Source organism: Nansenia antarctica (genome assembly GCF_963989245.1).
Source record: "Nansenia antarctica genome assembly, chromosome: 1".
NCBI lineage: Eukaryota > Metazoa > Chordata > Actinopteri > Argentiniformes > Microstomatidae > Nansenia > Nansenia antarctica.
Window position 1 is genome coordinate 53,819,236 of NC_137674.1, and position 25,230 is coordinate 53,844,465.

At 46.3% G+C, this 25,230-nt stretch overlaps 2 protein-coding genes across 3 annotated transcripts in view; one reads left to right on the top strand and one right to left on the bottom strand.

Annotated features, from left to right (window-relative positions):
• The window catches only part of nbas (NBAS subunit of NRZ tethering complex), a gene marked incomplete at its 5' end in the record, with an annotated part of 211,318 nt that extends 200,153 nt beyond the window's left edge, over positions 1 to 11,165 (bottom strand). Inside the window, 6 exon segments of the mRNA XM_080550415.1 lie at positions 4,655 to 4,698; positions 5,689 to 5,736; positions 6,599 to 6,676; positions 10,417 to 10,453; positions 10,561 to 10,612; positions 11,073 to 11,165. Of these exon segments, the coding sequence (XP_080406541.1) occupies positions 4,655 to 4,698; positions 5,689 to 5,736; positions 6,599 to 6,676; positions 10,417 to 10,453; positions 10,561 to 10,612; positions 11,073 to 11,165 (352 nt within the window).
• Positions 11,166 to 11,498: 333 nt separating this feature from the next.
• ddx1 (DEAD (Asp-Glu-Ala-Asp) box helicase 1) lies at positions 11,499 to 23,913 on the top strand. 2 transcript variants are annotated; one of them, XM_080550543.1, is made up of 26 exons: positions 11,499 to 11,542; positions 11,674 to 11,725; positions 11,864 to 11,927; positions 12,051 to 12,080; positions 12,550 to 12,646; positions 13,013 to 13,060; positions 13,384 to 13,467; positions 13,736 to 13,819; positions 13,966 to 14,042; positions 14,234 to 14,306; positions 15,455 to 15,531; positions 15,722 to 15,836; positions 16,127 to 16,265; positions 16,352 to 16,412; positions 16,751 to 16,849; positions 17,202 to 17,291; positions 17,526 to 17,714; positions 18,091 to 18,142; positions 18,305 to 18,451; positions 18,733 to 18,824; positions 18,961 to 19,033; positions 19,200 to 19,272; positions 19,920 to 19,962; positions 22,144 to 22,239; positions 22,564 to 22,684; positions 23,015 to 23,913. In XM_080550543.1, exons 1-26 carry the CDS (start codon positions 11,527 to 11,529, stop codon positions 23,143 to 23,145), a joined length of 2,223 nt encoding a protein of 740 aa, XP_080406669.1. In that variant the 5' UTR covers positions 11,499 to 11,526; the 3' UTR covers positions 23,146 to 23,913. The 2 variants fall into 2 exon arrangements, with proteins under 2 accessions (XP_080406669.1, XP_080406668.1); XM_080550542.1 differs by having other exon boundaries at positions 23,019 to 23,913.
• The last annotated feature ends 1,317 nt before the right edge of the window (positions 23,914 to 25,230 follow it).

Genomic DNA, 25,230 nt, shown 5'->3' on the forward strand with positions numbered 1-25,230 from the left:
CGAGCAACTCAGGGGGCTTTGAGATGGCTAACAGCTAATTAAAGGAGTAATTCCACTCAAAAGGGTAGAAGTAAGCTGTCTGTCTGTCTGTCTGTCTGTCTGTCTGTCTGTCTGTCTGTCTGTCTGTCTGTCTGTCTGTCTGTCTGTCTGTCTGTCTGTCTGTCTGTCTGTCTGTCTGTCTGTCTGTCTGTCTGTCTGTCTGTCTGTCTGTCTGTCTGTCTGTCTGCCTGTCTGTCTGTCTGTCTGTCTGTCTGTCTGTCTGTCTGTCTGTCTGTCTGTCTGTCTGTCTGTCTCTCTGTCAGTGTGCTGGACTACCTATGACTTCCATGGTACCTGGGAACGCGTTGTCGGAGAGAAACGCCCTCTGTACAAAGGACCTACTGACCAAAATCCCTGTTCCCCGTAGCCTACATGCTTGCACTGTTACTGTTCAATAAAATGTTATACATCTAGACATTGTGGTATTTCTTTATATACGTATCCCAGACTGCCTATCAATTGTTTCTCAATAAACAGTTATGTTCTTCCCATTGTCATACTCCCGAGCTAAACGAAATGCCTTCCCAACCAGCGAGACTTATAGAAATGACGTTGTTTTATTGATTTAAAAAAAAAAAAAGGGTAAAACTGTAAAGAGAAAATAGAAAACTCACATTAATCCCAAACAATTTAACAAACTTCAGTTAACGTAATGTGGAGTCCGTTCATTGATCGATGCTGTCTGTTCAGTTCCCAGTGAGGCGCCCGTTCAGCGCTGGACCCGTTCAGCGCTGGATTTGACGCATGGCATAGCGCGCATGCGTCAAATCATGTTATATTATTATATATTATATAGCTCGCATCTAATCGTATCGGATGAGAAATAGACATTAAATGGCATATATAGGCCGCTACACAACAGTAATCACCGCGACAAACATTAGATTTGGAGGAAAAAAATATATGATTTTGGAAAAAAAAAAAAATATTATATTTTAATATGATGACCGGAATATATCACGTTTGTCCGGTAAATCGAATTCTTCCCGGACACGATGTCCGACGGCAAATTTTTCTAACGGAAACCCTGACACACACACACACACACTCCCGTCGTCTTCCCAATAACAGTTGGGGAGATCAGGAGCACATTAGCCCAGATGAGAGCAGCTCTGTGAATCCTCCCCTCTGACACAGAGGCGCTGGATGATGGATTCCTACAGGAACAAGTGTTTCACATAAAAGCATAAATCAACTGTGGCGCACAGTGGTCTAATTAATCTACAGATGATGGCCTGGGTGGAATATGGCTGAACGGATAACACACACACACACACACACACACACATACAGAGAGACACACAGAGACACACACACACACACACACACAGTATCTTAGCTGATTCAGAAATCATAAATCGTGTGTTTCTATTTAATTCAGCTTTTTTTCCCTGTATGCTGACTCAGCAGCGCTGCCAGGCCATCCACATCTCTGGGAGACAAAGTGTCCCCCGGCACTTCCTGTGGGAGACGACATCACTTCCTCTCCAAACCAGGAAGCCGGGGTCCGATGACATGATACATTTCATTCCCTTTCCTTGACGTCGTCGCTGGTCTACCGTGATTGGACGGCTCGCACCAATAATTTCCCGTCGGATCTGTGAAATCTAGTTCCTACGTCCCTGTCACAGGAAGCTGGTAGGGGCAGGAGGTAGAGCGGACGTCTAATGATCGCGAGGTCGGCAGATCGGCGGTTCGAACCCCGGCTGGCCACGTGTTGAGGTGAACCCCAAATTGTTTCCAATGAGCGGGCCGGCGCCTTGCATGGTAGCTTGCCGCCATTGGTGTATGAATGTGTGTGTGAATGGGTGAATGAGAGGCCATTGTAAAGCGCTTTGGAATAAGCCAGTGCCGACATTTACCAATCAGGAAGCTGGAATGGCAGGAAGAAGGGACGACGTTGCCCCGCCCCCTTAGGGGTGCGTCCCAATACTCTCCTCACCCCCTTCCATCCTCCCTTCCTTCCCTCTCAAAACATACTGGAGGAGAAATGATACAAGGTTCATCCACTTAGGCAGACTATTGGAACGCACCCACTAGCCTGGCTTCAAATCTCCTCCCAAACCCCTGCAGCACGTTCTTAACAGAGAGGAGGAGTTTTACTGTTACACTAGGCTCCTACATCAGAGGGAGCAGGAGAGGGAGAGAGGGAGAGAGAGAGAAGGAGAGAGAGGGAAGGAGAGAGAGAAGGGGAGCAAGAGGGAAAGAGATAGAGAGAAGGAGAGAGAGAAAAGGAGAGAGAGGAGAGAGAGAAAAGGAGAGAGAGAGAAGGAGAAAGAGAAGGAGAGAGAGAAAGGGAGCGAAAGGGAGGGAGAGAGAGAGAAGGAGAGAGAGGGAAGGAGAGAGAGGGAAGGAGAGAAAGAAGGGGAGCGAGCAGGAGAGAGAGAGAGAGAGAGGAGAGAGAGAGAGAGGAGAGAGAGAGAGAGACGGACGAGAGAGCAAAATGGAAGACACCCACTGAGAAAAATAATAGCTCCCCAAAATATGACGGCTATCAGACAGGGTCCCCGGGAAGCAATTTAACACACCTCCGAGCCATCCAGGGGAGAGACGAGGAAAACGAGTTTAGGGAATGAGACTCTGTTCTCCTCTCATTCTCTCATTCTCTCTCTCCTCTTTATATTCTCTCTCTCATTCTCTCTCTCTCTCTCTCTCCCCTCTCTGTCTGTCTCTCTGTCTCTCCATCTCTAACTCTTCCTCCCACCCCCCCCACCCCCCCCCTCTCTCTCATGAATTCTATTTTGTTGTCCGTGGCTGAAAGAGCCCCATTTCCACATAAATGGATTTTTAGGGGTGAGGTGGAAAATTGGATGTTGCTGTCCCTGGCAGTCCTGTATCTCTGCAGGGGGAGTGACACCGCAGCGCAGTGCAGACGCCCTATCAAAAGACTAGCATCGCTGTGTTGACGCCCTATCAGAAGACTAACATCACAGCGTTGATGCCCGCCCTATCACTTAAGACTAGCTGCGCTGCATTTATCAATGTAATCACACGCACGCACACACACACAAACTCTCTCACATACATACATAAACACACACACACACACACACACACACACACACAAACTCTCTCACATACACACACACACACAAACTCTCTCTCACACACACACACACACACCGACACACACACACACAGCCTCTGAGACAGAGGCAGTCAGGCACTGACACACACCCACACCGACACACACACCCACACCGACACACACTCACCCACACTGACACACACACCGACACCCCCACGCACCACCATTAAAAGAGAATGCTCTTCAGGGTTGGACCACAGAGAAATCCATTAAGACGAATCTCCGTGAAATGAAATGAATTGAAAAGTGAAATGAAAGGAGATGAAACAGGCGAGCGGCCAGAGTCCACCCAGGCCCAGAGGGGACGACACACACTATAAACCATCATTACACTGAGACCACAAAGAACACTGTCTAGACCGCAAGAGAGGAGGAGGAGGAGGGGGGGGGGGGGCGGAGAGAGAGGGGAGGGGGGGAGAGAAGGGGAGAGAGGGAGAGAGAGAGAGAGAGAGAGAGAGAGAGAGAGAGAGAGAGAGAGAGAGAGAGAGAGAGAGAGAGAGAGAGAGAGAATGGACAGGACCATAGTGGAGGGTAAGCACTGGCACATGAAAGTGTGAAAGTAACTTTAGAGTTTAAAGACGATGAACCCAGAGGTGTATCAACCACATTTCTATTGCTGTATCACTGTGTGTCTGTGTGTGCGTGTCTGTGTGTGTGTGAGTGTGTGTGTGTGTGTGTGTCATTATAGAGAAATGAAAGATGTTGGGGAATAGCTCGGTGGAGAGAATTAGGGATGTCCCGATCCCACTTTTTCACTACCGATACCGATACCGATACCTGGGCTTCGGGTATCGGCGATACCGATACCGATACGATATTTGTATACATTTTTTGACCCCTGAATAATAACAAATACCTCCCCAGTATATAGTCCACACCAACAACAGTTAAATTAAAGACTGCCAGCCTTTATTAAAGCAACAAATGCGACGTGTTGTGGATTGGAACTACGGATCATAAGCTTTCAAATGATGTGTCATACATTGAAATCCGAAAAAATATGAAGTTAGAGTCATTTGAATGTTGTTAGACGTCAGGCACATATAGGGTTAACCTCTTTGTAATGAAACCGGAAGCACACAGCGCAGCGCTATGCGCATTTTAAGCGCATATAGGACTCGCGTGAAGCGCTATGCGCATTTTAAGCGCATATAGGACTCGCGTGAAGCATTTCTGCGACACGTGTTTCTGTTCACTGTTTTTATTCCCTCATCGCTTATACACATAAGTTTGACTGCGGATGACAGTAGGATCGGATCGGAGCCTTTTTTTTTTCTGGTGCGATCCCCGATCCAGCATTCAGGACCAATATCGGGTCGATATCCGATATCAGTATCGGATCGGGACATCCCTAGAGAGAATGATTCAAACCAACAGGAGTCGAGCCCTCCACCCAATACACCCCACCCCCGCCCCCCCCCACACACACACACACACACCTGTATATATCCCACTGTCATGCTGTGTGGTGAAATATGGTCATTCTCTCATCAGTCAGAGTGAGATATGTAAGTCATAAAGCCTTACCCTGGCACTTCCCAATGACTGAGCCAAAGTCATCCCTCGCAGACCTGGACACACACACACACACACACATAGTATTAATACATCGATAAAAGAAAATCAACACACATGATAGAAATGCATGAATCATATTTGCTGCCCCTGTGGCTTTCACAATCAGCTTTAACACACACACGCACACGCACACGCACACGCACACACACACACACACACACACACACACACACACACACACACACACACACACACACCAGGCTGTGATGGAGTGTGGCTGTGTGCTGCGTATTAACACCATTGTTCACACACAACAGGCCGTCAGCCTGGGCTGTGACTCAGACAAGCCAATCAGCAGCCCAGTGGATAAGACCTTCACCCCCAGCCCCTACCCCCCACCCCCACACCTCACCACCCACCAACTCCACTGACCTGCACTGATATAACACAATAAACAAGCGTATATTCATTCATTATAGTTTTAAACTGGCGGGAGGCGGAGCCAAACAGCCCAGTTCGAACAGTTGACGGTAGTGCGTCTATAACGCGGCTATGATGCGTCATAGCGATGCGTAGGGTTGTTTATAGAGGGCGTTAGCTGGTGCGGTGCCTGTGGAGGGTGGCCAGGAGTGTGTATGCCAGGTGTATTAATATTGATCTTGATTTCAGTTTCTCTCCGTTTCATACGCTTCCTTTTTGTCATTACCCACAAGTGCTGACAGGAGGGTTTCTAGTAAGTGGACTGGGGAAATTGGCTACAAAAAAAAACGCACACACACACACACACACACACACAGACAATACCACAAAGATACATACACGCACGCACATGCACACACACCATCCAACACACACAAACACACACACACATGCACGCACGCACGCACGCACACACGCACACAAACGCACACACACACGCCACCTCCTTTATCCGTTCCCCAGATCAAGCTGAGCAGCGTGTTTTCGTGAGCCAAGGCAAATGCCTCTGACCTGAACACCTCAGCTGCCACCTCAACACCGCCGGGGTGGAGCTTCATAATTACCTGATCTCCACACACTGATCCTGGACCACAGCCAGCAGCTTCCCATTACTGTGGAGAGGGATGGGGGGGAGGGGAGAGATGGGGACGGGGCAGGGGGCAGGGAGAGAGAGGGGGGGGGCAGTGAGAGAGAGAGAGAGAGAGAGAGAGACAGAGAGAGAGAGGGAGCAACAGGGAGAAAGGATGAGAGAGAGAGAAAGAGAGAAAGAAACAGAGAGGGGAGAGAGAAAGATCAAATGGAGGGATCAAATATTTCAGAGTAAATGAACATCAGCAGCATCAATCAGCCGTGCTTAACACTGTCTTACATGGCTGGATCAATAGCCAATTAAAAGCTGCCTCTGTGGTCGCTTTGTCTGTTTTAATGAGAGTAATTAGATGATTGGCTGAGGGGATATGAACTCTGAGAGAATGCCAGGAAGAGGCTTAGACCTTGTCCAAAACAAAGTGGTCAATATGTAGTCATGCATTTTGTGTAAGTGTGTGTGGTTGTGTGTGTGTGTGTGTGTGTGTGTGTGTGTGTGTGTGTGTGTGTGTGTGTGTGCTAGAAAGTGAGTGAGTGTGTGAGAATGTGTGTGTGGATGTGTGTGTGTGTGTGTGTGTGTGTGTGTGTGTGTGCACGCGAATGTGCGTGTGTGTGTGTGCACGCGAATGTGCGTGTGTGTGAGTGAGCTAGAGAGTAATTGAGTGAGTGTCTGTGTGTGTGTAAGTCTGTGTATGTGTGTATACATGTGTGTGTGTGTGTGTATACATGTGTGCGTATGTGTGTGTATGTGTGTATGCATATACACACACATGTGTATACACAGCACTGTATGTGTGTGTGTGTGTGTGTGTGTGTGTGTGTGTGTGTATACGTGTGTGTATACGTGTGTGTGTGTGTGTGTGTGTGTGTGTGTACACCATACTGTACCTTGCTAGCACCAGCTGCCAGTTGATCTGCTTGCTGGCCAGTCTCACCAGACCAGGAGGCAACGAGGAACTGGAGGGGCTGGGTCACATGATCACACAGTCATTGTTCCTCAACAAATGGAATTGTAAACAAGCACTGTGTAGCTTCACAATACGGTTACAACTGTCACGGTCAGTCCTCGTATCGTACAGCTCCGTCTAGGAGTGGTTATATTTACATTTACATGATTGACATTTAGCAGACGCCTTCATCCAAAGCGACTTACAACAAATACATTTGTGTAAGTAAGTGGATCATCTATCTTTCAGTCATCGCAAGAAAAGTAACCTGGGCTTGGGCCAGGGGCCATTGGCAGTCATAATGCTAGAAGTCCTGCCCCTCCCACTACCTCTCCCGCTTCACCAGCCTCCCCCACATCCCACAGCTACAGGCTCGGCAGCACGGCTGGGCCCCCTTCCCCTTCCCCTTCCCCTCCCCCTCCCTCCCTCCCCTCCCCTCCCCCCCTCTCCCACCAAGCCCCCCCCCCCCCCTGTCCCTCACAGTGGAGGAGGTAAGGGCGGAGCTGAAGAGGCTGCACCCTGGAAAGGCGGCGGGTCCTGATGGGGTGTGCTCGCGGCTGCTGAAGGTCTGTGCAGACCAACTGGCTGAGCCCCTCCAGAAGCTCTTCAACCTGAGTTTACAGTCAGGGACGGTGCCGGTTCTGTGGAAAACATCATGTCTCGTGCCAGTACCCAAAACTGGGCGCCCGGCCGAGCTCAACGACTACAGACCGGTTGCCCTCACTTCACATAGTATGAAGACACTGGAGCGGCTGTTTCTGAGACATCTGAGACCACAGACTGAACATGCACGTGATCCCCTGCAGTTCGGGTACCAGGAAAAAGTTGGTGTGGATGACGCTGTCCTCTACCTCCTCCATCGTGCTTACTCCTACCTGGATGAGCCGGGAAGTCAGGTGAGGATAATGTTCTTTGACTTTTCAAGTGCCTTTAACACCATCCAGCCTCTTCTACTCCGAGAGAAGCTTTCAGATATGGGGGTTGATCCCTCCACTACATCCTGGATCATGGACTACCTCACTGGACGGCCACAGTCAGTCAGGCTGGGGAACTGTGTCTCAGACACAGTAGTGAGCAACACCGGGGCTCCGCAGGGAACTGTGCTGGCTCCCTTCCTGTTCACCCTGTACACATCAGACTTCAACTACAACTCTGAGTCCTGCCACGTACAGAAGTACTCTGACGATACAGCCATAGTGGCGTGCGTGAGGGATGGACGGGAGGGGGAGTACAGGAATCTGATAGGAGCCTTCAGCGTCTGGAGCGAGAGGAATGGTCTGCTCCTCAACCAAACCAAGACCAAGGAGCTAGTTATAGACTTCCGTAGGTCTAAGCCACCTCGGTTGCCCATTAACATCCGGGGCGAGGATATCGAGGTGGTGAAGACCTACAAGTACCTGGGGGTGCATCTGGACGACAAACTGGACTGGTCCACCAACACAGAGGCACTTTATAAGAAGGGCCAGAGCAGGCTGTACTTCTTAAGAAGACTTAGGTCTTTTGAAGTGTGTGGAGAGATGCTGGCCATGTTTTACCAGTCTGTCATGGCCAGCATTCTCTTCTATGCTGCAGTCTGCTGGGGGGGAAACATCACCAAGAGGGATACCGGACGGCTGGACAAGCTCGTAAAAAAGGCGGGTTCAGTGGTGGGAAGGAGCCTGGACTCTCTGGGGACGGTGGTGGAGAGAAGGACTAGGAGTAAGCTGCTGTCCATCAGGGACAACCCCAACCACCCCCTCCATCATGTCCTCGCTGGGCAAACCAGCAGCCGCCGCAGAGGGCGGTTCATTACGATCCGCTCCCGGACGGAGCGATATAAAAAATCATTTATCCCGGCTGCACTAAGACTGTTCAATGGCAACTAAAGTAGCAGTCGGGGTCAAGGCTACTGAATTTGTATTTATTATTTATTTTAATCATCATCATCACTTTTTTTTAGTATTTTAATATAAATAACTATAGCCATCCTTTTAATCCACTTTTATATCAGATCTCACAGTTTTTTATATACTGTACATGGCTGGCCCAGTGTTGTTGTCTGTCCTTTATGTTGTGTTGTGTTGTTATGTGTGGTTTTTAGTGGAGTGGCGCGGCAAAATGAATTTCCCCACAGGGATAAATAAAGTATCTATCTATCTATCTATCTATCTAGAAGAAGGAAGATCTTTTTGAGAAGAGTTTTTGTTGCTAATTGTGACGCCTCCCACTCTGCCTGCATATTGGCTGTGGCTGGAGCCTGGGCAGAGTGGGTGGGTCGTTGGCTTTTGGGGCCTTTCAGTTTTACACTACATACATCCATACACCTCTTACACATACAACATACATTATACAACCATTCACTCATGGCATACACTACTGATTCTTATCCATAATCATATACATATATGATTTAGTTTATGTTGGCGCATTTACTTAAATAAAACTTTAATTGTATCATTTAAACACATGTGTGGACTCCCTTATTTGTTACTACCTTCGGGTGTGTAACACTAATATATACGGTAGAGAACCTAAACAGACCAAATCAAATCACACACTGCTGGGTCCCATGCAACCCCCCAGGCCACTCCCTTGTCTAATCTGAAATCATTTCCAACACTTATCTGTGATTGATCGAGTTTGCCTGGCACAACGGAACCATTGATACAGTCCAAAATGTGCAAACCTTGCCCGTCTGGCACTCCAGGGCAGGTGAGTGAGTGTTTGTGTGTGTGTGTGTGTGTGTGTGTGTGTGTGTGTGCGTGCGTGCGTGCGTGCGTGTGTGTGTGCGTGTGTGTGTGTGTGTGTGTGCGTGTGTGTGTGTGTGTGTGCGTGTGTGTGTGTGTGTGAGTCTGTGAGGCTCGAGCAAAGGTTCAGTCTATCTTCTTGTCTGAGAGGAGTGAGACAGGAAAGGCCCGAGGAGTTGTTCAATATTTAAGCAGGTTATTGATGGTCGTGGCTAACGCCAAGCTGAGAGGATAAGTGGGCCGCGGTGCCGAGCCATTATTGCCTCCGCGCCCGAGCTCTGGAGCCAACTGTTTTTATCCCTCGTTTGGGGGTGGCTGTGGCTTAGGAGGTAGAGCCAGCGCCTTATCATCGCAAGGTCGGCGGTTCTCATTGCGTTGTGCGACGTATTGTGGTAGTGCAGGTGTAAGAGTAAATGTAAATGTTCGAGAGAAAAATTGAAAAATGTCAATCAAGTTTGAAATTCAAATTGATGTGATACAAAGGAGAGGGAGCATGTGTTCTAATCTGAAACCTCACTGCCTTTCCTTTCCTCTCTCCCTTGCATAAGTGTGAAAGGGATGGGAATTCCCAGCTTGACTATGCTGGCATCAAAGGATACAGCAGCAGTGGCATCATTTGGCATCACCTAGGCCATATACATATATAAATATACAAGAATATGTCAACAAAACTGTTCTCATGCGTGCTTTCTGGGCGGTGCTATGCCCCCAATGTTTCGAGATCCTAACAACAGCTCTGCACAGCAGATATAATTTACACTAATTATCATTTAAATTCTTGAATTAACTACCAGTAGCTCTACAAGACTACTAGATGTGTGATATAATTACAGCATGAACGGATGCATTCAAAGTCTTTACCAAAACAAGTTATCAGACCAACTGACACAGGCTAAGTATTGTGCATGTTTAGTGTAAGGCCGCCCCCCCCACCTTGAAAAAAATGAAAACTCTTGAAAACATCCACATTTCACAGTGGTGCATTAGAACTGCCTCCAACATAGGCCCGGTCAATGCAACATGAAGAACTTACCTGTACCACAGATAGTGTAGGATGAATCTGAACGGACCTGCAAAAAATTGATTACAAACATTATGTCTCAATGTCATTCACTACACGATGAGCAGTGTTATTAAATTAAAAACAACATATGCTTGTTTTCATCAATCATCTTACCTGTCACTGCCTTGGCAATCACAGATGAGTTGCGCTCCTTGTTGCCTCGCAACTGCAAAGCACAGAACATGTAAACCGTTATTACTGTTAACTGTTCTATTTTGGTATGTTTTCTATATTATTTTATAGAAACTCTAGCTTTCCCCCAAAACGTATAGGGTACTCAGCAATTCCCATATGACAATAAAGCGTTTGTAAAATAAATGAATTAGTGAATTAAAGCAGAACGTTGTTCGTTGTTCTTTGTTCTTTCTTTCTGCTTGTTTGAGCTGGTAAATTCACTTGAATGGTTAGCTCATTGGCATATGGCTAGAGACACATATCAACGGTCATTGCAGATGTTAAGTGCCATAACTCGCTGTCCTGAAACAGACTTGTTATCACTGCTGGGCGACGTGGCTCCCCAGCTGTTTCCACGAAGCAAAGTTGAAGTGTGCTCAGAATTCACTTAAAAGAAGATGCCATTTCTGTCTACCAGACCAAATACTCTCTAAAGTTGATTCTGAACAAACCTGAGTGTCGGTCTCGGGTGGCCATTCTGTATTTATAAGTAAATCGTACAAAATGTTTTCATCTTCGCCTTCAATGTTGCTCTCATCCGCCATGTTTGCTTTTAGCGGCTGTCAAAAACGACGGTGTTCGATGTGGTACAAATACAATAGTTCAAAAAGACGCGTTTTGTTTAACCGGCACGAAATATAACCAACATAACGCATCCTTTTACGATAGTGTTTATGCTTTATACATATACGTATAATACCCATTTAAATTATGTTTAAATGTGTAATGTTATTATATCAAATAAAAAGAATGAATCTAATACATTATAGGAACAATTTATAGAAATCGAAAGGTCAGAACCAACAGCAGGATGGAGTGACGACCACTCCGGTCATTTTAAACTGTTGTACCCTGTCAACATTTCTTCACACGTTACATCCGGCTTAGCTGACGTCGTATGCAAACATGGCAGCGTTTTCTGGTAAGAATTGAAATACATTTGACTGTTTAACACAGTTTTAGCTGCTAAATTATAGTTTAACATGATATATATATATTTGAGGCACGCTTTCTTCTGCTGGCTGGGTCAATATTTGCACCTTTGCTCCACAGAAATGGGCGTTATGGCTGAAATCGCCCAAGCTGTGGAGGAGATGGACTGGTTGTGAGTACTGTCACTGCGTTAGGGTTTCTTGTCACTTGTTGTTTATTACCGACCCGTACCTAGATATTAAACTCGACATATGTAATAAAGGCATCATTACCCGTGACTGTCATCTAAAATCTCGCTATGGTATTTCAGACTCCCCACTGACATTCAGGCCGAGTCCATTCCATTGATTCTTGGAGGTGGAGATGTCCTCATGGTAAGAAACAAGAATGACATCACATTCGATGAGCTTCCCCTGTCAAGTGACGCATTCGTCCAAGTTACTGCAAAGTGTTGAAAGTCTACCGTCAAAGAACTGATACAATGTTGTCATTGGCAGGCTGCGGAGACTGGTAGCGGCAAGACTGGGGTAAGTGCGAGACTGATTCCACACCCTCCAATTGTCAAAGTCCATACCAAGACACCTGTGGAGGGAAAATAGAGGCTACCCCCTGATTTACCGCTACAGAGCTGAGCTATACTGGGCTGACCTAGTTACGCGTCCACCATAGTTGCTGAAACAGTGCAGGAAAGCAGTGTGAGAGTAACATATCCTTTAGCTATCCTTTAGCCTGCATTTGGAGTGTTTCGGGTCGGCCCTATAGTGTGTAAAGCCCCCTGTCTGGTTCTCCCTGGAAAGTATTACTGTATCACGAATGAAATATTATGAATTAGATTAGAATCCTCATACCATACATCATGACTCCAGGTATCATATTGGCCTATACTGCCCTACAGTATGTTCAGATAGATGTCATAACTGTAGTCCCTATTAGTTCTATTCAAATTGAAAGTCTCACAGATTGCACCTTTTAATGTCTTCCCCCCTCTCCCTCAAGGCCTTCAGTATCCCGGTGATCCAGATCGTGTATGAGACTCTGAAGGATCAGCAGGAGGGCAAGACGGGCAGGACCGCCGTGAAGACCGGCGGCGCGGGTACGAGAGGCAGCGGCCATGTTGCATCTGTTTAGTTGAATCTTAGTTGAATCTTCTCCCCCGATCACACTACAGGACAGAGCCCAACTGAGCTTTAACCGAGCCAATCAAGCTCATATGGTTTTCAAAAAAAAAAAAAAATCTGTCCAGACAATGGGCCGGTCTTGAGCCTAGCCCTGGACGAATTCACAATGCCATTGAAAGTGAGAATCAGTCCAGGACCAGGCTTAAGCTTTGTCTGAGAAACTGTTCCATTGTCATCTAGACCAGGACTACAAGCTCAAACTATGTCCCAAGAAACAGGCCCATAAACTCTCTTGCTATGTTTATATTCTGTCTAAGTTAGTTTTTTGTTTTTTTCCTCAGTGTTTAACAAGTGGCAGATGAACCCTTATGACAGAAGCACAGCCTTTGGTGAGTCTGAGATTTAAACATGTAAAGTCTGGTTTTTAATCCAGTGATTTTGAGTAGGACTGCATGAAAATAACACTAGAGGGCACTACAATCATAGATTTTGAGTTGCATTTTAACCCCCCCTCTCTCTCTCTCTCTCTCTCTCTCTCTCTCTCTCTCTCTCTCTCTCTCTCTCTCTCTCTCTCTCTCTCTCTCTCTCTCTCTCTCTCTCTCTCTGTGTCTGTCTGTCTCTCTCTCTCTCTCTGTGTCTGTCTGTCTCTCTCTCTCTCTGTCTTTCTCTCTCTCTCTATCCCTGTTTCTCTCTTTCGCTATCCACTCTCCAGCTATCGGACCTGATGGAATGCTTTGCCAGAGCAGGGAGTTTAAGGAGTGGCATGGCTGTCGCTCCACCAAAGCTGTCACCAAGGGTAAGAGTTGATGATAGATGAACTGCTCCTACATCAGTGGCTGTGGGGCAGAGAACTGCTCCTAGATCAGTGGCTTGGGGCGTAGAACTGCTCCTGGATCAATGGCTATGGGCCAGAGAACTGCTCCTAGATCAGTTGCTGTGGGCCGTAGAAATGGGCCATCTGTTAAACCACTGTGCTGAGATCACTAGAGAAACAGGACAGTCACATTGTAAAGTCAATGAATGCTCTCTCTTTGTCCCTTCCTCTCCCCCCCCCTCCCCCCTAGGGAAACACTACTATGAGGTGTCATGTCATGACCAGGGTCTGTGTCGCATAGGCTGGTCTACTAGCCAGGCAGCTCTGGATTTGGGTGAGCCCCCCCCCCCTCCTTCCACACACACACTATCAGGACAATTCAACACATTTTTTTTCTTCCTTTACCCTACAAATGAATAATATACCTTTATAAAGCTCTGTGTTGAGGTGTTGAATCATTGTATTCTCTTGTGTTCTTAGGCACTGATAAGTATGGGTTTGGCTTTGGAGGTACCGGGAAGAAGTCCCACAACAAGCAGTTTGACAGTTACGGAGAGGTGAGCAGCGTTGGGGAAACAACCCTCAGATATAGCCTTTTAAATGTGTGTGAGTGCATTAGTACAGGACATAATGGCCCTAGCAACACTTGTGTTGTGAGTTTGATTCCGCTGTAGAACTATGTATACAAAAAGTTGTGATTTAGACAGTTTTCACTCATCTCTCTCTCTCTCCTTTCCTTTTCCCATAGGAGTTCACCATGCATGACTGTATGGGGTGCTACATCGATTTAGACAACGGAGAGGTGTCCTTCTCCAAAAATGGTAAGCCACGATTTCCCTTCTCCTCATTTTCAAATTTAACCCAGAACGAGGCTAGTTTCCTTGCCCAACCTTCACAACTGCTCAGGGTGAACGTAGAAGTAACAACCCTGATTACTTGAACCTGAACATTTCCTCACCTATTCTATTATTGACGCTCTTGTATATACAGCTGTTGTTTATTGACTGACTGTTGCTTATTCCTTTACTGATTTTGTTGTTTATATCCTGCTTCTATCATTGATTTTGTATTTCTGCTGCAAGGCCAATGTCTAACCCAATTTTACTCTTTGTATCCGTACATTGATGTAATAAAAGCAATTCTGATTGTGATAACAGTTCACCACCAGTCAAGTTCTGTTCTCTGAGAAAAGTGGGAAAAAAGTTAAAATACCGGGTTCCCTTGGTTGGTCCACTAGATATGACATCACAATGGGGGGAGCGCACATCACTGGAGACGGGCTGAAGGGCTGTGGACACGTCGACCTCCTTGGGGACTGGATTGCCATTGGCCTTTCAGGCGTGATGGTCGGTGGTGTGATGAGCGCCCCCCCCGTAGTGATGTCATATATAGTGGACCAACTAAAAGGGACTCGCGGCTACATTCATAAACTTAGGTTTATGTCCAATGTTGTCATGTTTACAGTTTTTTTGGGGTACATTTTTGGGGGCTAGAATTTATTGTTTTTGACTACTATCCAGGTCACAGGCTGGTTGGCTGTATATGACCACTATCACAGGTCACATAGTTCATACCTTGTTAATCATAGACATTATTTATAACTTGACGCAGAACTTTTACTCTTTTACACTCTTTTATATATATTTATATTTTTCGTTAGCCCACCATGGTAATGGTCATTCATTTGTGCATACTCTGATTCACTTCCTGGAAAATGGAGTCTCTTGATGAGTGATCATTATGAGAATGTTTCAGTAAGTAAATCAAAATGTGCTGTTATTATTAATAACATTATCTATGAGTACAATTCCACTTTAATATCTTGATGCAGGTTCTGAATATTGAAGATGAAGCCCAGCCAGGTTACTTTTAACACAACCCTCTTTCACAGAGGTGAGTTAGGGTAACTAACTCTCTCTCTCTTTCTCTCATTTCTCCCCCTCTTTTCTCTTTCTTTCCCTCCTCTCAGGCACTCACCTCGGTCTGGCCTTCGAGATCCCCCAGCCCCTGAAGAACCAGCCGTTCTACGCCTCCTGTGTGCTCAAGGTAACCACGACAACGACACAACATTTATGCCAGAAACTACAAATTGTGTGTGTGTCTAGTCAAACTTTACTGACACACACATTGTCTCCTTTATACTGTATTACGTTTATATTATATTCATTTTTTCAAAAAAAAATCAAACATCCATGAAGTGAAGGGCTGTTCCCGTGCTCCTGTGTGTCTCTTCCAGAATGCAGAGCTGCAGTTTAACTTTGGTGGGGAGGAGTTTAAGAACGCCCCCAAGAGTGGCTTCACAGCACTGGACCAGGCTCTGGAGACCCAGGTGGTCAAGTCCAGTCAGACAGGTGTGTATCAACAGCTTCCCCGGCCTGCAGTGTTCACTATTGGCCTTGACACACACACACACACACACACACACACACAGTCTCTCTCTCTCTCTCACACACACACACACACACACACACACAGTCTCTCTCACACACACACAGTCTCTCTCTCATACACACACACACACACACACACACACACACACAGTCTCTCTCACACACACTAGCATGATGATAATGTACCTTACTGCGTGCTCCTGTACCGGTACAGTGTCTAGACACTGGTTGATGCCCCTCCTCCTCTGCAGGCAGTGCCAAGGTGAGCCAGGTGAAGGCCGGGTCCAACGCCCCCAGAGCCCTGATCATTGAGCCTTCTAAAGAGCTGGCTGAGCAGACCCTCAACAACGTCAACCTCTGCAAGAAATATGTGGACAACCCTAAACTCAGGTGCGTGTGTGTGTGCCCCTGTGTGCCTGTGCCTGTGCCTGTGTGTGTGTTGCAGTGCGTAACTGTGTGTGAAACTGTCATTGCAGAGACCTGCTGGTCATCGGGGGGGTGGCAGCCAAGGACCAGCTGGCTGTCCTGGAGCAGGGGGTAGGTAGACCCTGGACTCATCACATTGACTTAGGTGGACCAACACAGCTTGAGTCGTGCTTGATACACACTCAAACCTTGTTACATTGTCAATCCCTCTTCATGTCCTCCCTCTCTATCTCTCTGTCTTTCTTTTTTTTCTCTCGCTCTCTTTCTTTCTTTCTTTCACTCACTCTCTCTTTTTTCGCTCTCCCTCTTTCTCTCCTGTCTTTCTCTTTCTCTCCCCCCCTGTATCTCTCTCTCCTGTCTCTACTTCTCTCTCTCTCTCCCTCTTGTCTCTCTTTCTCTCTCTCTCTCTCTCTCTCCCTCCTGTCTCTCTCCCCCCCCCCCTTCCCCAGGTTGACATCGTGGTGGGGACCCCGGGGAGGTTGGATGACCTCATATCTACAGGGAAACTCACTCTGGCCCAAGTGCGCTTCCTGGTCCTGGATGAGTGTGTACGTACAATGGCTTTCTGCCCTATGGAATGTTAAAGATACACTACGGAGGTTTATTTAACCTATTGTTCACCTCACAACATCAATCCATTTCTTGTGCCGTTAAAGGACTCTTAGTTTTCTCAGCTTCCAAACTTTGGCAAAATAAGCTCGTAGGCATTTTGGGCAGCTCTTTCACCAATGAGATCATTTGGGGGGTGTTATCTCAGACTGTTCTGGGGACCCGTTTTGGTTCAAGAGCTCCCCCAGAGGCCAAGTCCTCCATAACATAACTGTCTTTCTGCTGTAGTGTCTCTGCTGTGTGGCAGGCAGCAATATCTCTTACCCTCTCTGTGTTCTCCTCTCTGCCCAGGATGGCCTCCTCTCTGCTGGGTACACAGACTTCATCATGAGGGTCTACAACCAGATCCCCCAGGTCACCTCCGACGGCAAGAGACTGCAGGTACACGCTTGCGGACCTGTGTGTCTGTCTGTGTCTTGTGTCCGTGTGTGTCCGTCTGTGTGTGTCCCTCCGTGTGTGTGTGTCTGTCTGTCTGTTGTCCCTTCAGCCATATTCTACCTAGACTATCATCTGTAGATTAATTAGACCCCTAAGCCTGTCTGTCTGTCTGCGTGTGCGCGTCCGTGCCTTTCATTGAGTGCGTGTGTCTGTGTGTCCATCCTCTCTCCTCGCCAGGTGATCGTGTGCTCGGCGACGCTCCACTCGTTCGACGTGAAGAAGCTGTCGGAGCGCATCATGCACTTCCCCACCTGGGTGGACCTGAAGGGGGAGGACTCTGTCCCCGAGACCGTCCACCACGTGGTCGTCCCCGTCAACCCCAAACAGGACCGCCTCTGGGAGAGGCTGGGCAAGAACCACATCCGGGTCAGTCTGGAGGGGTGGTGGTGGGGGGAGTGGGGGGGCAGGGGGGCTCTGGGGGAGGTGGGTGTGTCAAGCCAATTGCTTCCGGGGTCGATCGAGGGACATCTTATCTTGGTGTAGCGTCTCTGGTTGACCGTGAGACAACGATAGAAACGATGGAGGAGAGAAGGAGATGGAGGAGAGAAGGAGAAGAACCAGTGTGTTTTTGAGACGGGAGAGCGGATGCGGGGAGCAGAGGAGAGGAGAGACTGTTGGGACGCAAAAAAGACTGGGTTATGGATGTAGACAGGATGATGATGATGATGATGATGATGATGATGATGATGATGATGGTGTGTGTGTGTGTGTGTGTGTGTGTGTGTGTGTGTGTGTGTTTCAGACGGACGAGGTCCACTCCAAGGACAACACCAGACCAGGAGCCAACAGCTCAGGTTAGAACCACAGGCAGATTGGACAGTAATGTTCTAGCTCTTTCTATCTTACCTGTGGCTCCACGGGCCTTCCGTACTCGTGACATCCTAAAGCTGGTTGCTTTTTACTGACGTGTGTGTGTGTGTGTGTGTGTGTGTGTGTGTGTGTGTGTGTGTGTGTAGAGATGTGGTCGGAGGCCATCAAGGTGCTGAAGGGGGAGTACACGGTTAGGGCCATCAAGGAGCACAACATGGACCAGGCCATCGTGTTCTGTAGAACCAAGATCGACTGTGACAACATGGAGCAGTACTTCATACAGCAGGGGGGAGGTGAGTTACCACAGCACTGTCACCATGGAGACGGAATGACACTGTCTTCAGAACGTATTCAGACCCCTTCACTTTCTCCAAATTCTGCTGTGTGTGTGTGTGTATGTGTAATATATATATATTATATATAGCAAAATACTGATGCAGTATAAAATACAGTTCCCACCATGCTACATATTCCACACAACAACAAGCAATGTACATCTGTCTGTCTGTCTGTCTGTCTTGCGCTCGTCCTTATTTTTTTGTTTAATTTCTTTCTCTTTTCTTCTATTCTTCAGGCCCTGATAGAAAAGGCCACCAATTCTCCTGCGTCTGTCTCCATGGTGACCGAAAGCCCAATGAACGCAAAGGCAACTTGGAGCGATTCAAGGTAAACCAAGTCAACTAAATTATGTGTTCCGCGGTGGAAGGGATACCGTGACATTATTATTATTATTATTATTATTATAATGGTCAGTCACTTTATTCTATCTATGTTTTATTGACTTCCTGTTGGGTCTTCACAGAAAAAGGAAGTGAACTTCCTGATCTGTACGGATGTAGCTGCCAGGGGTATCGATATCCGCGGTGTTCCCTATGGTAAGAGGACTGGGCCACCCTGCACACACACACACACTCACACTCACTCACACCAAGACTAACGACAACACAGAAATCATGTAACATCAACTAATGACAATATCAGTAACGCTTTACATCACTTTCTGGTGATTTTGCCTCCATGTTGATTGTTGATCTGTTTCAGTGATTAACGTGACTCTGCCTGACGAGAAGCAGAACTACGTCCATCGCATCGGCAGGGTGGGGAGGGCCGAGAGGTGAGCCGTCTCCCACCCAAACCTAGTATTAATATATATATATATATATATATATATATATATATACAGGTGCATCTCCAAAAAAATGATATATCGTGGAAAAGTTCATTCTTTTCGTAATTTAATTCAAAAAGTTTCATATATTCTAGATTCATTACACATAAAGTTAAATATTTTAAGCCTTTTTTGTTTTAATGTTATTAAAAATATTAAAAGATGACATGAGACCAATCAAAAAATAAATTAATAATACAGAAATGCTGATGAAAAGTATGTTCATTTATGCACTCAATACTTGGTCGGGGCTCCTTTTGCACGAATTACTGCATCAATGCATTATATATAATATAATGGTAATAATAATGCATTTATTTTGTAAAGCTCTTTCCTCAGTAATCAAAGACACTACATTCCATGGAGAGAACCAGGATTGATAGATTAATAAAAAGCCAAACAAAGGGGCAGTCAGTAAAAACAACATAAAAAAAAAACAATAGTTGAGGATTAAAAGCAAGTTTCAAAAGATGGGTTTTGGGGGAAGCACCGGTCTAGGCTGTAGACAAGACACTTCAGTTAAGAACGGCTGAGATGCCTCAGATTAAGAGATGCTTCGTCCTCACTTTTCTTGTCTTCCCTCCATCTTTCAGAATGGGTTTGGCCATCTCATTGGTTGCCATGGAGAAAGAGAAGGTAAGGGAAATGATGGAGTATGTAACCATTGCTCAATAATAACGCGCACAAGTGTGTGTGTGTGTGTGTGTGTGTGTGTGTGTGTGTGTGTGTGTGTGTGTGAGCAGTTGTGCAAACTTGTCACCTTTTGGCGAAATTAGCTGTTTTTACCTCAAAATAGGTGACCCATGTGAATCATGTAGATCTGCAAAAAAAAGATTTGGCGGGGGGGGGGGGGTCTACATCTACATCTCATCCAAGTCACATGATGCCCGAGCTAACATCTTCCTGTCTGCTAAACTGCATGGGTTAGGTCTTAAGATGGAAGTAGAAACATAAGAAGTAATAAAATAAAATAGCATAAAAGTTATTTCTATGTTGCGATAACTTCTCAACAGGATTTTACAGGGTAATCGTAATTCGTAAACTATATGTGATCCAACCGTTTCTGAAAGCAGAGACGTTGCGCTTTCTAACCATTTAGGGTTACTACGGTAGTTCACCAAAAAACAAATGCATTGACCTCAAAGGAGCTGGAGAGTGATTTGAATAGAGGTGGTATTTTAGCGGTGTTTTATACTTTAGTGAGTTTCTGTACATACATGTTTGTGATTGTGAAATGTCACGAAGACCATCTAGGACAGGGGTGCTCATTACGTCGATCGCGATCGACCGGTCGATCGCGAAGGTAGTGTGGGTAGATCACACGGCATTTTTTTGTCCTGTGTGGTCCAGACGGGACGCCTCCCGTCTGGACCACACAGGAGAGGGCATCACTCAGCCCCGCGCCGCCTCACAACACACACAGACAAGCACACACACACACACACACAGACAGACAGACAGACAGACACAAGCACACACACATGCACACACAGACAGACACACACACACACACACACACACACAGACAGACACACACAGACAGACAGACAGACACACACACACACACACTCCGCCGTCCGGAGACGTCGATGGCACCTGGCTTGGCACTGGCCAGTCTGGTGTAAACCACTCAGAGCTCCTGAGTTAATGTTAATGTTAATGGACTACCAGTGTGAATATTTGTTATATAGTTTAATAAATCTCTTCTTTGATTTTGAAACAGTGTAGCGTGGCCTTAATTTGTTATTATTACAGTACATTTTTGTGTTCGCAGCAATGGCAATATGTTTTATTTGGTTGGTAGATCTTGTTGAGCTGGTAATTTGAAAAGTAGCTCACAAGCCTAAAAAGTATGAGCACCCCTGATCTAGGATAACCAAACCACCTAAAAGGTTCACCGAGGACGACGATGTAAGTGACGAAGGACTGATTTCTTCTTCTGAACCAGGGTATGCAGGGCTCGACATTAACGCCGTTTTACTTGTCCGGAGCAAGTAAAACTTTCGCCGGGTTTGTTTGCGCGAGCACGACGACGTTGCTAGATCCCGGATATTTTTACCTGTGTGCAAGAAGAACAACAGACGGCGCAGGCGCGAGACTAGACTAGATGATCGTGAGTGAAGATATTATCAAAGCGTACAGGTGATCGGCAGGCGCGTACGCTTTGATAATATCTTTACTCACGATCATCTAGTCTAGTCTCGCGCCTGCGCCGTCTGTTGTTCTTCCTGCACACAGGTAAAAATATCCGGGATCTAGCAGCGTCGTCAATAATCGCCGGATCGATATTTTGTCGTCCCCCCCTGTGTGTGTGTGTGTGTGTGTGTGTGTGTGTGTGTGTGTGTGGCCCACCTGTGAGAATTGTATGTGTGTGTCATATATCTCAGTATGTTGGCTATGCAAATAAGCTTGAACCTTGACACTTTTGAGTGCAAGTAAGTGTGTGAGTTTATTCTGTTTTTTATGCTATTAGATCTAGTATTGTTTTGAGAAGCAATGGAAATGAATCAAGAAATGTATAGAGTTGGCTAACTTACAAGTTCTATATGCAACAGAACAGATCACCCAGCATTGCTAATGAAAAGAATCAACGAATGTAATCGAACGAATCAACAAATCTAATACCAATACCAATCAATAGGTCTTAAATTATCTTGAAAGTGGTCTTGTTTTCGGGCAAAAAAACTAGTGTCACCTTTTTAGACCATGACCAGTTTGCACCCCTGGTGAGAGAGAGAGAGAGAGAGAGAGAGAAATGTGTGTGTGTTAAATATCTGGGTGTGACAAATGTGTGTGTGTGTGTGTGTGTGTGTGTAGGTGTGGTACCATGTCTGTGCTAACCGGGGCCGAGGCTGCTACAACACCAGACTAAAGGAGGACGGAGGTTGCACCATCTGGTACAACGAGAAGGAGGTGAGTCCACACACTTCTACCTGCACACACACCATTGTGATTGGCTGGAATGTTTTCATGACTTCATCTTTATTAGTCCAGGCTTGTGTCTCAAGGACACTTTCTCTTTAAATAGAGACACAGTTTTTGCAGTTTGCTTCAGTACATAGTGTCTTACAGCAAGAGATGAGGGGAGGAAAATAGAATCCAGGATAAAATGACTTCCATAGCAATGACTCTCTCTCTCTCGCTCTCCCTGTCTCTGTCACTCTCCCTCTCTCTCTCTCTCTGTCTCTGTCTCCCTCTCTCTGTCTCCCTCTCCCCCTCTCTCTCCCCCACTCCCAGCTCCTGTCAGACATAGAGGAGCATCTGAAGTGCACCATCACCCAGTGTGAGCCGGACATCAAGGTGCCCCTGGACGACTTTGACGGGAAGGTCACCTACGGCAAACGCCGTGCAGCAGGAGGTGTGTGCGTGTGTGTGCGCGCATGCGTGAGTGTGTCCCCCCCAACAACTGTCATAATGTTGATCTGTACCAGTATCCCGCTCTAGTTTTAGACATTAAGAGCAACAACTCTTAGGGCCAGTTTCACAGACAAGGCTTAAGCCTAATCCTGGACTAAAAAGCATCTTCTATGGAGATTTTACATTGAAAGTGTGATTTAGTCCAGGACTAGGCTTAAGCCTTGTCTGTGAAACTGGCCCTTAAAGTTGTTGGTATCTCTGAGAATGGTGGATGTTGACCTTTGACCCTTCCCTTCCCTGCCCCCCCCCCCCCCCCCCCCCCCCCCCCTAGGTAGTAACTATAAGGGTCACGTGGACGTGCTGGCCCCCACCGTCAACGAGCTGGCCAACCTGGAGAGAGAAGCCCAGACTTCCTTCCTGCACCTGGGCTACCTACCCAACCAGCTCTTCAGAGCCTTCTGACCACATTACACCTGTCTGAAGGAGCCGGCAAACTTAACCAGTCATCATCATCATCAGAATGATTCTAATGCCCACACAGTTCGTCAAGAAAAACAACAGTCATCCTATGCAAGGCCTACCCTTTTAATTTTTTCATAAATAAACCAACCCGGTCTGAAGATTCACCTCTCCTGGGGGCTGTTCAGTGGGGATAACAAAGTATACGGTTAGAATGTTTCAAAATCGTAAATGGTTATAGGCCCATGTTAGAAAGCTGACACAAGTCTTTATTCAACGTGGTTGAGAGACATACTCTGTTACACACACTTTCTGCCCACCAGGAAAAGTTCCTGGTTTACCTGTCTGTGAAGCTCCCTCTTATCTGGCATGCATACGACACCAAAGCGAAGAGAACCAGCTAGCGTATGCTAACTAACAAGCTAACAATATCCAATATCTTACCAGTTAGGATATGCTAACTGACAAGCTAGGATATGCTAACTGACAAGCTAGGATATGCCAACTGACAAGATAGGATATGCTAACTGACAAGCTAGGATGTGCTAACTGACACTACCATACAGTGCATACAGCGCAGCATTCTGTTGTTTTGATTTATTCATTGTTATGCTCTGAGCACTGGCAAGGTTCGAAATATAAGTTTAATTAACTAGTTTCCATGGTCTGGAATAAAACATGTGAATGATTTAATTGTTTATTGTTTTCCTTGAAAGATGAAAATTGCGTTAAGCTGGCTTTGAATAAAAGTCCTGCCTGAATAAAGAGGAAAATTCAATCAATTCAGTCGCTTTTGTCATCTTTTTTGTAATGTTATTTTTTTTCTGAGCCATGTTTAGCCTATTAAACACATTAAGGGGCCGTCGTCCAGCACTGACGGGGGTATTCCATCAATGTCGTTAAAGGAAAATCCATAATTTTTTAAAGATTTATTAAGTCTTGTGAGACTTGTCAGAATTAAGCCCAATTTATATTTCTGCGTCAAATTTACGCCGTAGCCTGCGTCGGCCCGGAGCCTACACCGTTAGCTGCTAGACCGCCATATTTGAAACATGGATCAAGTGGAAGAGTCCATGTTGTCCTCAAAATTGGACTCTTCCACTTGATCCATGTTTCAAATATGGCGGACTAGCAGCGGATGAGAAGCGGAAGAAAGAAGTCGGAATCATGTGACGCGGACCAATCACAGTTCTTAACGGTGTAGGTGTGCCGAGTAGTTACATTTTCGGAGAGGTGCGCGAAAAGGTACGGCGTAGGCTCCGGGCCTACGCAGGCTACGGCGTAGATTTTACGCAGAAGTATAAATTGGGTTTAAGTCTGGATTTTCGTTAAGCAACGTTCATGGAATACCCCCCAGGACAACCTTTCAATAATATATGCTTCCACGTGGCCCATGCCCCGTTAGGACTGGAGACCTAAAAAAATAATGCAATAAGAGGCTTTCTTGGGCAACGTAACGATACACGCTCACTACCTAAAGCTGTCGCTCCTGAGACGTCTCCATCCCCTCTACCACCATGGATAGTTTCTCTACTGTAAATAATAATAATAATAATAAATAAATAAATATTAATGATTACTTCTAGTATTATTGATTGATTGATTGATTGATTGAAAACCTTTATTGTCCCCAATGGGGAAATTTTGTTGTCAAACAGCTCAGTTAGGGCAGACAGAAAACATTCAATAAAATACATAAAACAGTGCAGGCTCAATAAGTAAAAAGTTCCAAGTTCCAAAGTTATGACTGCCAATCAGTGGCGGCTGGCCAATAGAGGGCGCTAGGGCGCTGTCATGCCAAATCGTGTGCACTGCCAAATCGTGTGCACTGGCCATCAGCGCGTCACGACCTAACGCCTATGACCTGAGTAAAAAGTTCCAAGTTCCAAAGTTATGACTGCCAATCAGTGGCGGCTGGCCAATAGAGGGCGCTAGGGCGCTGTCATGCCAAATCGTGTGCACTGCCAAATCGTGTGACCTGGCCATCAGCGCGTCACGACCTAAGTGTGATTTAGTCCAGGACTAGGCTTAAGCCTTGTCTGTGAAACCGGCCCTAAATGTATGCTCATTCATTCACACAGCACCAAG

Bases quoted from the DNA above. Each gene is read 5' to 3' on its own strand.
- ddx1 (XM_080550542.1), top strand. The intron at 11,928-12,050 runs GTAAGAAACAAG...TGTCATTGGCAG, and splicing joins GAGGTGGAGATGTCCTCATG to GCTGCGGAGACTGGTAGCGG. The intron at 16,413-16,750 runs GTAGGTAGACCC...CCCCTTCCCCAG, and splicing joins TGGCTGTCCTGGAGCAGGGG to GTTGACATCGTGGTGGGGAC.